The 15,107-nt window shown below is 37.3% G+C and overlaps 1 protein-coding gene across 4 annotated transcripts in view; it reads right to left on the bottom strand.

Moving 5' to 3' along the window:
* Positions 1-1,063: 1,063 nt before the first annotated feature.
* Positions 1,064-15,107, bottom strand: part of Cpsf6 (cleavage and polyadenylation specificity factor subunit 6) — a 72,768-nt gene continuing 58,724 nt past the window's right edge. The window contains exons 6-13 of one of the 4 annotated variants that reach the window (XM_070129158.1): positions 13,751-14,156; positions 13,394-13,609; positions 12,854-12,961; positions 4,301-4,464; positions 4,015-4,150; positions 3,750-3,856; positions 2,943-3,244; positions 1,064-2,251 (exon numbers count right to left, since the gene is read on the bottom strand). In XM_070129158.1, the coding sequence (XP_069985259.1) occupies positions 2,020-2,251; positions 2,943-3,244; positions 3,750-3,856; positions 4,015-4,150; positions 4,301-4,464; positions 12,854-12,961; positions 13,394-13,609; positions 13,751-14,156 (1,671 nt within the window). In that variant the 3' untranslated portion in view covers positions 1,064-2,019. The remainder of the gene's footprint in view (positions 2,252-2,942; positions 3,245-3,749; positions 3,857-4,014; positions 4,151-4,300; positions 4,465-12,853; positions 12,962-13,393; positions 13,610-13,750; positions 14,157-15,107) is intronic. The other 3 variants (XM_070129161.1, XM_070129166.1, XM_070129171.1) reach the window with 3 other exon arrangements.

Genomic DNA, 15,107 nt, shown 5'->3' with positions numbered 1-15,107 from the left:
ATGCCTGTACAATCGCACATGAAAATTGCCCATCCAAAGGAAATCTCAAGTTGTTCCCCTCCTCGTGTGCGGTCTCATGAGACACGATATCTACGCTACATGTAGTTCTCATAACTACGAAATGTTACCAGTAGTGTTTATACAAGTTATGCTTTTTCGTCTGGAGGCATTATCAGAGGCACCCCATAACAACACAACTTTCCAAGGCTTGTATTGTCTCTTAACATCCCTAAGACAAAGAAAAAAAGAAAACAAAAAACATATATGCATGTCCCTAAGTGTTTATACAATTGTGAGGCCTTGTAGACAGGACTCTGCATTGCAAATCTGTAATCATAGAAGAGATAACAGAGTGTACTACCTAGTGGTGGGAGTGTGATAAAAGAAACTGCATTGCAATGAAACTTAGAAAGCAGTAGTGGTCCTTGAAGAGAAAGCAGGGGATTGCCAAGGAAGAAACCATCCTACCAATGAATATAGTAACAGGCCTTCAGTAACATATAGCAATGAGAAGGCTGAACACCTTACTGTTATTTAGAAACAAAATTATTGTCAGTGCCCCTAATAGGACTTTGCCTCAGATTGGCTCAGGAAATCAACATTCCTTCAAACCATATTGTGGATCATACGCAATGTGACTACAATTATGTTTCCATTTCCTCAAGAACTGTGTCACTCCGCCCTTCATGCACATAGCTTATGCACTGTCAATTTACCCATTGACATTAGCTGATGATGCTCTTCGTACTATTCCTTCCGGTTCAGAATATCCAACCAAAAAAAGTTGCTTTAGATTGAATTTTTCCTCCATTTGATAATATAGTTTCTTTGTTTGGTTGCTAGGCTTCTTTTTCAGTTTACATTTGCATTTAACTTAATTTCACAGCTTTTGTTAATTACTTCTAATGAATATTCTACTTTGTCATAATATCTTAAAACTTACCCACTTACAGATCAGTCCAGTCGATCTATTATCATCAACCAAAAATACATAAGGGAACCTGAACTTTGTATATATCACACAATGCACAAAAAAGGTGATACCATAAAATCAAACAAGAAGTTAGTGGAATATTTTATTGAAACTGAACATTGGCTATTTGTCGTACAATTGTTCCACATTCATAACCACACAGATCTCTCAATTCTTGGAAGCAAAATCATTATTTTTAGTACCTACTCAAAAATAGTGTTTGCCTTAGTCAAGTACAAATAAATGATTTACATACAAACATTACATACAGAAAAAGAGAAAAAAAAGGCTAGTTACCATTAATCCTTCTTCTTGATTTAATCAACATGAACGATCTAAAGTAGTTTACTTCCATTGATAAAAAAGGCAAACCATTGACAAACAGTGAATCGATCCACTCACATATAACGACATCCCATAAATTCAGAATACAAAACCAAATATTGGCTCTTTAACGTACTTTGTATATATGAACCTGTCTTGCTCATTTGCCTCACAAAAAGGAAATATAGAATCCATCACAAAAATAATATGTACTTTATAATACAAGCCTGGAATTCTTGTCTTAATGCTTAGAACTAGTATTACTACATGTAACATATTCAGCGTGACAACTACACCCCTAGAAAAAAAAAAAAAAAAAAAAAAAAAAAAAAAAAAAATTAAAAGAAAAAAATAGTAATGCCACTGAATGAAACAAAGCAAATAGTTTATTGCAAGTCTTTAAACCAATAAAAGTGCATCTCCAAGATATACACTAAAATGCTGTCATCATGCATTCTTTTTGGGAAACAATGTAGAAAAAAAGTAACTCTCGTAGCAGACAGATTTCAACATCCACAGTACAGATCAATGAAAAATCATTCGTAGTTTCTCTTGACTTCCCCAAGACATGGAAAAAAAGAAAAAAAAAGAAAAAAAAGAAAAGAGGAAAAAAAGCAACATCCCAAAACTTAGATATTGTTCAAACTCAAGCCTGCTGCTTTTTTCTTCGTTTTTCTTCCTTTCTTTTACATGGGAACACAAACATTCAACCACACAGCATCCTAATGCCTTGAGGAACGGTGTGACGACGACTCTCTCTCTTCCCGTGTTCTGACGTCGCGTTCCCTCTCTCTGTCCCTGTCACGCTCTCTCTCACGCTCTCGCACCGGCTCCCGCACATCCTCCCTCGTGCTGCGTTCCTCGATGCGCTCACGTGTTGGCCGTTCTTCGATCCGTTCTCTTCTAGCATCCCGCTCACGGTAACGCTCATCATAATATCTGGAATTTTGTGATCTTCATTTGCATAAAGAAAATAAATTAGAAATTACATCTAAGCTTAAAATGTAAAGACACTAACAAGTCGATTCCCATACATGAAAGGCTTGCTCAATTACAGTTCAACCTACATTTTCAATTCGATAAATTACTACTGTGAATTCTACTGTCAGTGGTTTGCCAAGTTCAATGGATGCTTATTATGATCAAATCTGACTCAGTGCAATCAGTATGAATTAATTTTCAAAGCAGTTTTCATGCTACAGGAAGAGAGAAAAAAGTTATGCTGCTCCACCTCACTTTATCAACATACTGTAGGCAATTACAAACTGTGCAAAACTGCTAAGCAACAACAAAATAGCGTACTTATGACAGCATGTGGAGATATTAAAAAGCTGCTTTCCCTTACACTTGAAAATCCTTATAAAACTGTTAATACAATTTGTAAAAATCAATCTTTTGGGTTGTTTTCAAAACACAGAAAAAGATTAAATGTTGATACTTATTATACAACAATAATATCCGTTAAAAATATTAATAATAAATAAATAACAAATAACAATAACAATCAATTATTAAAAAATAAATCAATCAATCAATCAATCAATAAATAAATAAAAAATTGTCTTCATGTCTTTGTATAACTTACTTTTCCATATTACCTTTCAAACTTACCGAAGTAAAGAACAAGTAAAACAATACAACTCACCTTTCACGATCCCTGTCCCTCTCTCTGTCACGTTCACGGGCCCGGTCATATTCCCTTTCTCTGCTGTACGACCTCTCATAGTCCCTCTCACGCTCTGCAGCACCACGTTCCGTTGTCCCCCTCTCCCTCTCACTGCGGTGGCGCTCATATTCACGGTCCCTTGAGTGCGATCGAGAGCGGTCCCTGTATTCTCTCTCTCTTGAGCGCGATCTTTCCCGACGGTGTCTTCTGCTTGGGGAGCGTGATCTCTCACGTCGTTTGCTGGAGCCATAACTTTTGGCTTCGATGCCATGTAGTGTGTCCTAAAAGGGAGGGTGTTGTCAAATTTAAAGTTTCCTTGGCAGATTGGCCCTTCACTGCAAAGGACTTCCAGATGTAAATCACGTAGGTTACGACATGTCTTGTAAGACTGATATTAATATTCCAGGTATGAAATTTATATCAAAGTTTGTACATCTTCTGGGATTCCCATCATCCCCTTCTCTTAACTACTCATAGACCATTAAACTTTATGATGACTTGATTCACTGGACTATTTTTTATGCTTTGAACATAATCTTCAAAAAAATAAAGTAAAATCTTTGTTGAAAATTCTGAAGCAAAGAATGCATGCTTTCAATCCTCTAACTTCTTTTTATTCTCTTCACTTTCTGTGATTGTGCATACTAAACATATGCATAATGATCTAAATCACATTCATAGACTGTGCATCATTCTTCAACCAACTATGGATTCATATTGAAGAGGAAAATCATCAAAATGAACTGAATTCTACCCGACTTCTATGCCTTAAAAGTAAACACATACCTGTAAAGAACTTGTCAGGATTTTACAGCGGTCGTCGTGTGCGACTTTCGACTGTTTGATCAGAGATATGGCAGTCACAAGAGTTTCAATTGCACTGGCATATTCACCTGAAATGCGAAAAATGCACTTACTATCCACCTTGGAATTTCAGAGGAAACTGTACCAATTATAGTATTACCCAATGAAATCCAGAAAACCACAAGGTTTCCTTTACAAAAAGTTACAGAAAAGTAACTATTTCAAAATACGGAAGCAAATAAAATACCTGAAGATGCATCTGCAACAGCTCTTGCAATCGCTGAGCTTGAAACTGTTCTATTGCGGTTCATTATGTCTTCAAACTCAGCTTCTGAGAGTGGAGGAGGACCATCAATGCGATGATCTCCTCCAGTAAATCCATGCTGAGGAGAAAAATCAAAATGAAACAAATATACATACATTATGTATAACAAAAATGATCAAATGTTACCTATTTTAAGAGTCCATATCAACCATTTCATGAGTAACTATTTGTGATTTCATGTAACAAAGTCTAATATTTGGCCCCTTACCTGATGTGGAGGTGGAGGAGGAGCATAGTGTGCTGGTGGAGCAGCTGCTGCAGGGGGAGGAGCACTATGTGGGGGGAAGAAGGCTGGGTTGACATGTGGAGCTGGAGGTCCACCTCCATGAGGGGGAGGACCATGTGGAGGGGGAGCTCCATGAGGTGGAGGACCTGCAAAAAGAATAGGATTTTCCTTTTTATTAAGTGCATGAAATGAACACCCTCTTTCATTATTCTAATTCTGGTACTTACTTCATGCTAAAATTAACATCGCATCTGTCTTTCCAATTCAGTAACCTAACTAATGAGCCGTATTTCTGCTTCTTGACACAAGCAAAAACTTTAGTTGCCTAATTGAGATATTCTTTTGGGTGGAAAGTAAATAAGGAAGATGGTACATTACATCAAAAAGCAGTGATCCACAACCAGTATTGCCCGACTGACATTTTACGGGGCAATAATTTTCTCACTGTCACACTAATGAAACAGTACTCTAGCACACACACATCTACCACCACACCAATCTTCAGAACTCAATTACAAAAAGCCAAACTATGATCATGAACCTCTAACTCTAACAATATATCAGCATTACTAAAGCTGGTGCTCAAAACAGGTTGTACCAAGAGATTTTGCATATACAGTAAATTCTCTTTTATCTGATGTGCTTGAAGAATGCATCAGACTAGTTATTCAAGTTCTATGGTTATAAGAAAGGTACTTTTTATCACCACACTAATCCCTGGGACCTACTGCTCTCAAAGACATTGCAAGTCACATCCCATTTTCCGAGATCTCTTACGTTCTGGGTATACACTACAGTAATAGTTTGTAGCATACAGTTCAGAGCATGACTGGTCATGAACAGCAAAGTAAATAATACAGGCTTTTTAAGTCACTGACATTCACTGAACAGGCATCGAGGTGATAAAGAGAAAATGGGAACGAGCACTGCAGAGATAGGAGGACATGGGGCTAGCCGTGCAGAACATTTGGTTTGTTCATTTCACATTCGATTACAGATGTTGAGATGACTAGTTTTGTACCTTCTTCCTTTCTTTCATTTCTTTTGGCACACGCAAAGGCGGCATAATCCTATAAAAATTACAAATCAATGTTCAGCTTCTGCTTTCTTGCAGAATGTCCCAAACATACATAAATATTAAAACATTTAGATTACAATCAAGTCTGTTAACTCCCAATTTTTTTTCTTTCTTCGTCTTCTATCTTTGTACTCTATCAAAGCCAGACTTTCAGAGCAATAGAGATTTAGATCTATTTTGGGCCAGAATTTCTGCCATTAACATGGAGCTTTCACTAAAGGAGTCACTTACTAGAGAGTTTACTGCATAAGGCATTACTATAAAGCTGATGATGGTACACTGAAGGAAACCAAGCTTTCATCAAACAAAATAAATATATATATATATCTACATATATACATATATATAATATAATATACATAAAATAATATATATGTTATATATATACATATATATACCAACATATACATACAAACACATAGCCAAGCTATATCCTATTCCTTTTTCTTGTATAAAATATCCTCCAGCCACGTGCATTCTGCCCCGTCTAAAATACTGATATTAAAGTTCAATAAACATCTAATTTCTGAGGATTAAACAGGATTCACTGATCTATAGGACTAGAGCCAGGAAACTTGAATAATTATAATATAAATTCTAGCAGCTGATGCAATCTATTCTTTCTTAAATTTTTACTCCTTTACGTCTTACTCAAACTGAACTCCTATCAAAGCTTCTAGGTAAACGAAACTCCTATCAAAGCTTCAAAGCTTTTAGGTAAATAGAACTCCTATCAAAGCTTCTAGGTAAACGAAATTACCAACAAAGGTTCTATGTAAACGAAACTCCTATCAAAGATTTCATGTACATGAAACTCCTATCAAATCTTTTGGGCCAATGAAACTCCTATCAAAGCTTCTAGGTAAATAAAACATTTCAAAGCTTTTGGGTAACAAAACTCCTATCAAAGCTTCGAGCTCAATGTAACTCATATCAAAGCTTCTAAATAAACGAAATTCCATCAAAGCTTCTGGGCCAATAAAACTCCCATCAAAGCTTTAGAGCCAATAAAACTCCCATCAAAGCTTTAGAGCCAATAAAACTCCCATCAAAGCTTTAGAGCCAATAAAACTCCTATCAAAGCTTTAGAGCCAATAAAACTCCCATCAAAACTTTAGAGCCAATAAAACTCCCATCAAAGCTTTAGAGCCAATAAAACTCCTATCAAAGCTTTAGAGCCAATAAATCTCCTATCAAAGCTTCTGGGCCAATAAAACTCCTATCAAAGCTTTAGAGCCAATAAAACTCCCATCAAAGCTTTAGAGCCAATAAAACTCCTATCAAAGCTTTAGAGCCAATAAAACTCCTATCAAAGCTTTAGAGCCAATAAAACTCCCATCAAAGCTTTAGAGCCAATAAAACTCCTATCAAAGCTTTAGAGCCAATAAATCTCCTATCAAAGCTTCTGGGCCAATAAAACTCCTATCAAAGCTTTAGAGCCAATAAAACTCCTATCAAAGCTTTAGAGCCAATAAAACTCCTATCAAAGCTTTAGAGCCAATAAAACTCCTATCAAAGCTTTAGAGCCAATAAAACTCCTATCAAAGCTTTAGAGCCAATAAAACTCCCATCAAAGCTTTAGAGCCAATAAATCTCCTATCAAAGCTTTAGAGCCAATAAAACTCCCATCAAAGCTTTAGAGCCAATAAAACTCCCATCAAAGCTTTAGAGCCAATAAAACTCCCATCAAAGCTTTAGAGCCAATAAAACTCCCATCAAAGCTTTAGAGCCAATAAAACTCCTATCAAAGCTTTAGAGCCAATAAAACTCCTATCAAAGCTTTAGAGCCAATAAAACTCCTATCAAAGCTTTAGAGCCAATAAATCTCCTATCAAAGCTTTAGAGCCAATAAAACTCCTATCAAAGCTTCTGGGCCAATAAAACTCCTATCAAAGCTTTAGAGCCAATAAAACTCCCATCAAAGCTTTAGAGCCAATAAAACTCCCATCAAAGCTTTAGAGCCAATAAAACTCCCATCAAAGCTTTAGAGCCAATAAAACTCCCATCAAAGCTTTAGAGCCAATAAAACTCCCATCAAAGCTTTAGAGCCAATAAAACTCCTATCAAAGCTTTAGAGCCAATAAAACTCCTATCAAAGCTTTAGAGCCAATAAATCTCCTATCAAAGCTTTAGAGCCAATAAAACTCCTATCAAAGCTTCTGGGCCAATAAAACTCCTATCAAAGCTTTAGAGCCAATAAAACTCCTATCAAAGCTTTAGAGCCAATAAAACTCCTATCAAAGCTTTAGAGCCAATAAAACTCCTATCAAAGCTTTAGAGCCAATAAAATTCCTATCAAAGCTTCTGGGCCAATAAAACTCCCATCAAAGCTTTAGAGCCAATAAAACTCCTATCAGAGCTTTAGAGCCAATAAAACTCCTATCAAAGCTTTAGAGCCAATAAAATTCCTATCAAAGCTTCTGGGCCAATAAAACTCCCATCAAAGCTTTAGAGCCAATAAAACTCCTATCAGAGCTTTAGAGCCAATAAAACTCCTATCAAAGCTTCTGGGCCAATAAAACTCCTATCAAAGCTTTAGAGCCAATAAAACTCCTATCAAAGCTTTAGAGCCAATAAAACTCCTATCAAAGCTTTAGAGCCAATAAAACTCCTATCAAAGCTTTAGAGCCAATAAAACTCCTATCAAAGCTTTAGAGCCAATAAAATTCCTATCAAAGCTTCTGGGCCAATAAAACTCCCATCAAAGCTTTAGAGCCAATAAAACTCCTATCAGAGCTTTAGAGCCAATAAAACTCCTATCAAAGCTTTAGAGCCAATAAAATTCCTATCAAAGCTTCTGGGCCAATAAAATTCCTATCAAAGCTTCTGGGCCAATAAAACTCCCATCAAAGCTTTAGAGCCAATAAAACTCCTATCAGAGCTTTAGAGCCAATAAAACTCCCATCAAAGCTTTAGAGCCAATAAATCTCCTGTCAAAGCTTTAGAGCCAATAAATCTCCTGTCAAAGCTTTAGAGCCAATAAAACTCCTATCAAAGCTTTAGAGCCAATAAATCTCCTATCAAAGCTTCTGGGCCAATAAAACTCCTATCAAAGCTTTAGAGCCAATAAATCTCCTATCAAAGCTTTAGAGCCAATAAAACTCCTATCAAAGCTTTAGAGCCAATAAATCTCCTATCAAAGCTTTAGAGCCAATAAAACTCCTATCAAAGCTTTAGAGCCAATAAAATTCCTATCAAAGCTTCTGGGCCAATAAAACTCCCATCAAAGCTTTAGAGCCAATAAAACTCCTATCAGAGCTTCAGAGCCAATAAAACTCCTATCAAAGCTTTAGAGCCAATAAATCTCCTATCAAAGCTTTAGAGCCAATAAATCTCCTATCAAAGCTTTAGAGCCAATAAATCTCCTATCAAAGCTTTAGAGCCAATAAAACTCCTATCAAAGCTTTAGAGCCAATAAAATTCCTATCAAAGCTTCTGGGCCAATAAAACTCCCATCAAAGCTTTAGAGCCAATAAAACTCCTATCAGAGCTTCAGAGCCAATAAAACTCCTATCAAAGCTTTAGAGCCAATAAATCTCCTATCAAAGCTTTAGAGCCAATAAATCTCCTATCAAAGCTTTAGAGCCAATAAATCTCCTATCAAAGCTTTAGAGCCAATAAAACTCCTATCAAAGCTTTAGAGCCAATAAATCTCCTATCAAAGCTTTAGAGCCAATAAATCTCCTATCAAAGCTTTAGAGCCAATAAATCTCCTATCAAAGCTTTAGAGCCAATAAAACTCCTATCAAAGCTTTAGAGCCAATAAATCTCCTATCAAAGCTTTAGAGCCAATAAAACTCCTATCAAAGCTTTAGAGCCAATAAATCTCCTATCAAAGCTTTAGAGCCAATAAAACTCCTATCAAAGCTTTAGAGCCAATAAATCTCCTATCAAAGCTTTAGAGCCAATAAATCTCCCATCAAAGCTTTAGAGCCAATAAGACTCCTATCAAAGCTTTAGAGCCAATAAAACTCCTATCAAAGCTTTAGAGCCAATAAAACTCCTATCAAAGCTTTAGAGCCAATAAAACTCCCATCAAAGCTTTAGAGCCAATAAAACTCCTATCAAAGCTTTAGAGTCAATAAAACTCCCATCAAAGCTTTAGAGCCAATAAAACTCCCATCAAAGCTTTAGAGCCAATAAAACTCCTATCAAAGCTTTAGAGCCAATAAAACTCCCATCAAAGCTTTAGAGCCAATAAAACTCCTATCAAAGCTTTAGAGCCAATAAAACTCCCATCAAAGCTTTAGAGCCAATAAATCCCCTATCAAAGCTTTAGAGCCAATAAAACTATCAAAGCTTTAGAGCCAATAAAACTCCTATCAAAGCTTTAGAGCCAATAAATCCCCTATCAAAGCTTCTGGGCCAATAAATCCCCTATCAAAGCTTTAGAGCCAATAAAACTATCAAAGCTTTAGAGCCAATAAAACTCCCATCAAAGCTTTAGAGCCAATAAAACTCCTATCAAAGCTTTAGAGCCAATAAAACTCCTATCAAAGCTTTAGAGCCAATAAAACTCCTATCAAAGCTTTAGAGCCAATAAAACTCCTATCAAAGCTTTAGAGCCAATAAAACTCCTATCAAAGCTTTAGAGCCAATAAATCTCCTATCAAAGCTTTAGAGCCAATAAAACTCCTATCAAAGCTTCTGGGCCAATAAAACTCCTATCAAAGCTTTAGAGCCAATAAAACTCCCATCAAAGCTTTAGAGCCAAAAAAACTCCTATCAAAGCTTCTGGGCCAATAAAACTCCTATCGAAGCTTTAGAGCCAATAAATCTCCTATCAAAGCTTTAGAGCCAAAAAAACTCCTATCAAAGCTTCTGGGCCAATAAAACTCCCATCAAAGCTTTAGAGCCAATAAAACTCCTATCAAAGCTTTAGAGCCAATAAGACTCCTATCAAAGCTTTAGAGCCAATAAATCTCCTATCAAAGCTTTAGAGCCAAAAAAACTCCTATCAAAGCTTCTGGGCCAATAAAACTCCTATCGAAGCTTTAGAGCCAATAAATCTCCTATCAAAGCTTTAGAGCCAAAAAAACTCCTATCAAAGCTTCTGGGCCAATAAAACTCCCATCAAAGCTTTAGAGCCAATAAAACTCCTATCAAAGCTTTAGAGCCAATAAGACTCCTATCAAAGCTTTAGAGCCAATAAATCTCCTATCAAAGCTTTAGAGCCAAAAAAACTCCTATCAAAGCTTCTGGGCCAATAAAACTCCTATCAAAGCTTTAGAGCCAATTTAACTCCTATCAAAGCTTTAGAGCCAATAAAACTCCCATCAAAGCTTTAGAGCCAATAAATCTCCTATCAAAGCTTTAGAGCCAAAAAAACTCCTATCAAAGCTTCTGGGCCAATAAAACTCCTATCAAAGCTTTAGAGCCAATAAGACTCCTATCAAAGCTTTAGAGCCAATAAGACTCCTATCAAAGCTTTAGAGCCAAAAAAAACTCCTATCAAAGCTTCTGGGCCAATAAAACTCCTATCAAAGCTTTAGAGCCAATAAAACTCCCATCAAAGCTTTAGAGCCAATAAAACTCCTATCAAAGCTTTAGAGCCAATAAAACTCCCATCAAAGCTTTAGAGCCAATAAATCCCCTATCAAAGCTTTAGAGCCAATAAAACTCCTATCAAAGCTTTAGAGCCAATAAAACTCCTATCAAAGCTTTAGAGCCAATAAAACTCCCATCAAAGCTTTAGAGCCAAAAAAAACTCCTATCAAAGCTTTAGAGCCAATAAAACTCCTATCAAAGATCTAAGTAAATAAAACTCCTATCAAAGCTTTAGAGCCAATAAAACTCCTATCAAAGATCTAAGTAAATAAAACTCCCATCAAAGCTTTAGAGCCAATGAAACTCATATCAAAGATTTTGGGTAAACGAAACTCCTATCAAAGCTTTAGAGCCAATAAAACTCCTATCAAAGATCTAAGTAAATAAAACTCCCATCAAAGCTTTAGAGCCAATGAAACTCATATCAAAGATTTTGGGTAAACGAAACTCCTATCAAAGCTTCTAAGTAAACGAAACTCATGTCAAAGCTTCTAAGTAAATAAAACTTCTATCAAAGCTTCTAAGTAAACGAAACTCCTATCAAAGCTTCTAAGTAAACGAAACTTCTATCAAAGCTTTTGGGTAAAGGAAACTCGTATCAAAGATTTTGGGTAAAGGAAACTCTTATCAAAGCTTATGGGTAAACAAAACTCCTATCAAAGCTTCTGGTTCAATGAAACTCCCATCAAAGCTTTTGGGTAAACGAAATTCCTATCAAAGCTTCTAGGTAAACGAATCTTCTATCCAAGCTTCTAGGTAAACAAAACTCCTATCAAAGCTTCTGGGTAATCGAAACTCCTATAAAAGCTTCAAAGCCTCTGGCCAAACAAAACTCTTATGAAAGCTTTTCAGTAAATTAATCCATCAAAGCTTCTATCAAAGCATTTATGACATCAGAGAAAAAAGAAAAAAAGAAAAGAAAAAAGAAGAAAAATTTCAGGATAACTATGCAAATTAGTCATGTAAAAAAAAATAATAATAACAAATAAAAAATTCCACTCTATGATTTACAGTACTAACCCTTTAAACTCAGCCAAACATTAAACAATCAGCATCACAGATTTCCTTGTCTTCTCGCTTTACACACATACATGTATATTACACTCATTCAATTCTAGTACTTGGTCTTCTCTTTATTTTGGGGGGCTTATGAAACCTATCACATTTCTTCACGTACTGTTCATTAGCCTCAATAAAATGGATTCAAAATTGACACAAATTACAATTTCACACCTTCAAATTTGCCAGGTATCAAATATCTGTTTTTCTAATGATAACCATATTCCTAATCTAAGCACTAAATGAGAAATCAAAATTTTCAGGTTATTTAATTTAGCAATGAGAATTCATGACACCAAGCTATATTTTTCAGTTTATATAGATAAAAGGATAAACTTCATAAAACCAATACTACCACAACACAAGGATAACATGCTTTACATTTTCAAAAAAAAACCTAGTTTTATATACAATGTCTAGTCCTCTATAAAAAATGAATAAATACAATAAGCATCACACTTCTTTTAGAAGGAAATCTGTCCATATAAACAAAATGGATCTTGCAAAAAAAAAAATAATAAATAAATAATTAAACATTTCATATTCATAATACAAACTTATCAGTAAGTAGAAAAAGAGAAGAGTTTAAGAGTTAGTACAGAAAAAAAAGAAAAAACGGAACACAAGAAAACAAAAAGAAAAAGAAAAAGAAAAAGACAGAGAGAAAGGGTCAAAGTGGCAAACAAAATGCATGACAAAATCAAGGCATTCTACTTCTAATTCTTTGCTTCTGGGCAAAACACTTCATTATTGGAAACGTTTTATCAAGCAAAGGTAAGGGACCACCCCACACACCACATCACACCACACAACCCCCCCCAGCTAGCACAAGACAGTGCTGAGAGCATTACCATTGCCATATATGTCTGTGGTGGGGGTACCTTGCGTGATGGGAGGCCTCGCAGGGAGAGCCAGGTTGTGGGGAACCGAGGGGGGGCTGCTCGTGGCCGGGAAGCCACCTGTTGACAAACACCAGCGTCAGTAAGTAAGTCCCCTCGGTCTGTCTGCCCCAAGTGCCAACTTTTACAAAGTTAGTTATGGGAACAGGAACTTTTACTTTTGTGATATGAAATATTGCTACACTTAGAATGCCCTTGAAAACACCACTTCTTTTCCAAACAAAGCCATCAAAGGAATGACTAACAACCCTTTTGAACCGAAAAGAAGTCTAAGAAGATTATGGAAATCATGCATATTTTCATCAGGCAACAGATACCATCTAAAACTACACACTGTAGGATTGTATAGCGCTCAATCAGATACCCAGCTAGACTAATTTAAGGACCTGTCAGTAGATGTAAGCATGCCAGTTGTGATCTCGTCTACTTTGTACTTATCAGTTCCTGTAAAGTAACTCATTATTTGTTCCTTTTAGCATCTCATCCACATACCTATAAAGTCCGGTCTGGGTGGCGGAGCCCTTGGGTCAATGGGTGGAGGAGGGCCACGTGGTGGTGGGGGTCCATGTTGACCCGGGGGAGGTCCCATATTTGGTGGTGGTCCACGGGGAGGTGGGCCACCATGGCCAGGTGGAGGCCCACCAGGTCCACCAGGATGTAAAGGTCTTTGAAGGTGGCCTGGAGGAGGAGGACCTCTGGGTCCAGGGCCTGTGGCACACAACCACTATCAGTAAGAACTACTTCTCAGCAACACAAAATTACATGCCATTTTGGTAAAGAAAATAAAAGGAAAGAAAAGAAAAAAAGAAAGGAAAAATCATATACAGTATGACAGAAAGTGTGTCTTACCTTGCATGCCATGAGGGGGAGGTCCACGAGGAGGTCCTTGGTGTGGCCCGTGGTGCGGCCCCAGACCAGGTGGTCCGTGTGGGCCTGGCGGACCACCATGATGTCCACTGTGAGGTCCATGGGGACCAGGGGGACCATGAGGCCCAGGAGGACCATGTGGTCCTGGAGGTCCATGAGGACCATGTGGACCACCATGAGGCCCACCATGAGAGCCACTATGAGGGCCATGGGGGCCAGGTGGACCTGGTGGTCTATGGTCCATTCCTGGGGGAGGCATGCCACGGCCAGGAGGTGGCATTCTTGGGCCACCTGGACCACCTGGACCGCCAGGGTGGCCACCTGGACCCCCTGGCCCACCTCGCTGTTGGTGCTGTGGACTTGCTCGAGTTTTGCTCTGAGACTCAAACTACAGAATGAAAGAAAGTAATTAACGGATGTCCATTGATCATTTCCCATTCTCTCCATCTTCACAAACTCCTAATCGGTCTCCACTGTCCACCTATCATATGGATTATTTCAAATATGGGATACATCAGACATCCTTCCCTGCTTTAACCCAGTATCTATAATGTGCATCTATTCTTGCCATAAAACTACAGCCAAATGTCAGTTGACATGGAAACACGCAGTCAGCCAGCTTTAAGGTGTACACCCTAAACAACTGTCCCCTCGCTTAGTTCTGGACGTGGCAGTTTGGGAGCTACAGCCCCTCAAATGTGGGGTCAAAGCCTTGTTTATGTCTCAAATGCTGGTGAGTTGTGTATGCTGCACCCAAAAGTGTACAGCTTGAGGTAAATATATTCTCCCAAGCTTATTTTTCACTCAAGCAGTTGACTGCACTCGTACCCACTGTGTGGTCCAATTCACATCCTTTTGCCATTCATTTGAAATTCCTAAATCTTAATTTTTATAATAAAACACTGGGAACTAAGGCTTAAGTATAGCCTTTTAAGGAATACTGCTTGCCATAAAAGAAAAAATTAGGATCTTAGATTTGATTTACTTTGAGAAAAAAAATTTATTTCCCCCCACCCTTCTTGCAAATAAAAGACATTAATCCAGCTAAAGAATAATTCAAGCAATACAAATGGAGAATATTTTCACCGAAAAAAGTTATCTTTTCACTTTTCAGTCCTCCGGTCTCCTTTCCTAAGGCAAATAGAAAATGTGTCTATTACACTAAAATTTAAAGGACACCATAACTACTACCATTTGCCTGCCACAAATTCCCCAGCTTCTACCACTGCAACTATTCAGACAAACTGAGCACGGAAACCAGTTTAGATTTCTGTACAAGCTCTTGCATCGAATCAAGTTGTAACTACTAAGGAAACCCTGCCTACTCTCAATCCGGACA

The sequence above is a fragment of the Penaeus vannamei genome, chromosome 2 (assembly GCF_042767895.1).
Source record: "Penaeus vannamei isolate JL-2024 chromosome 2, ASM4276789v1, whole genome shotgun sequence".
In the NCBI taxonomy this organism is placed as follows: Eukaryota; Metazoa; Arthropoda; class Malacostraca; order Decapoda; family Penaeidae; genus Penaeus; species Penaeus vannamei.
The sequence above is the reverse complement of the archived record's forward strand: the minus strand, read 5'-3'. Positions and strand labels throughout refer to the sequence as shown.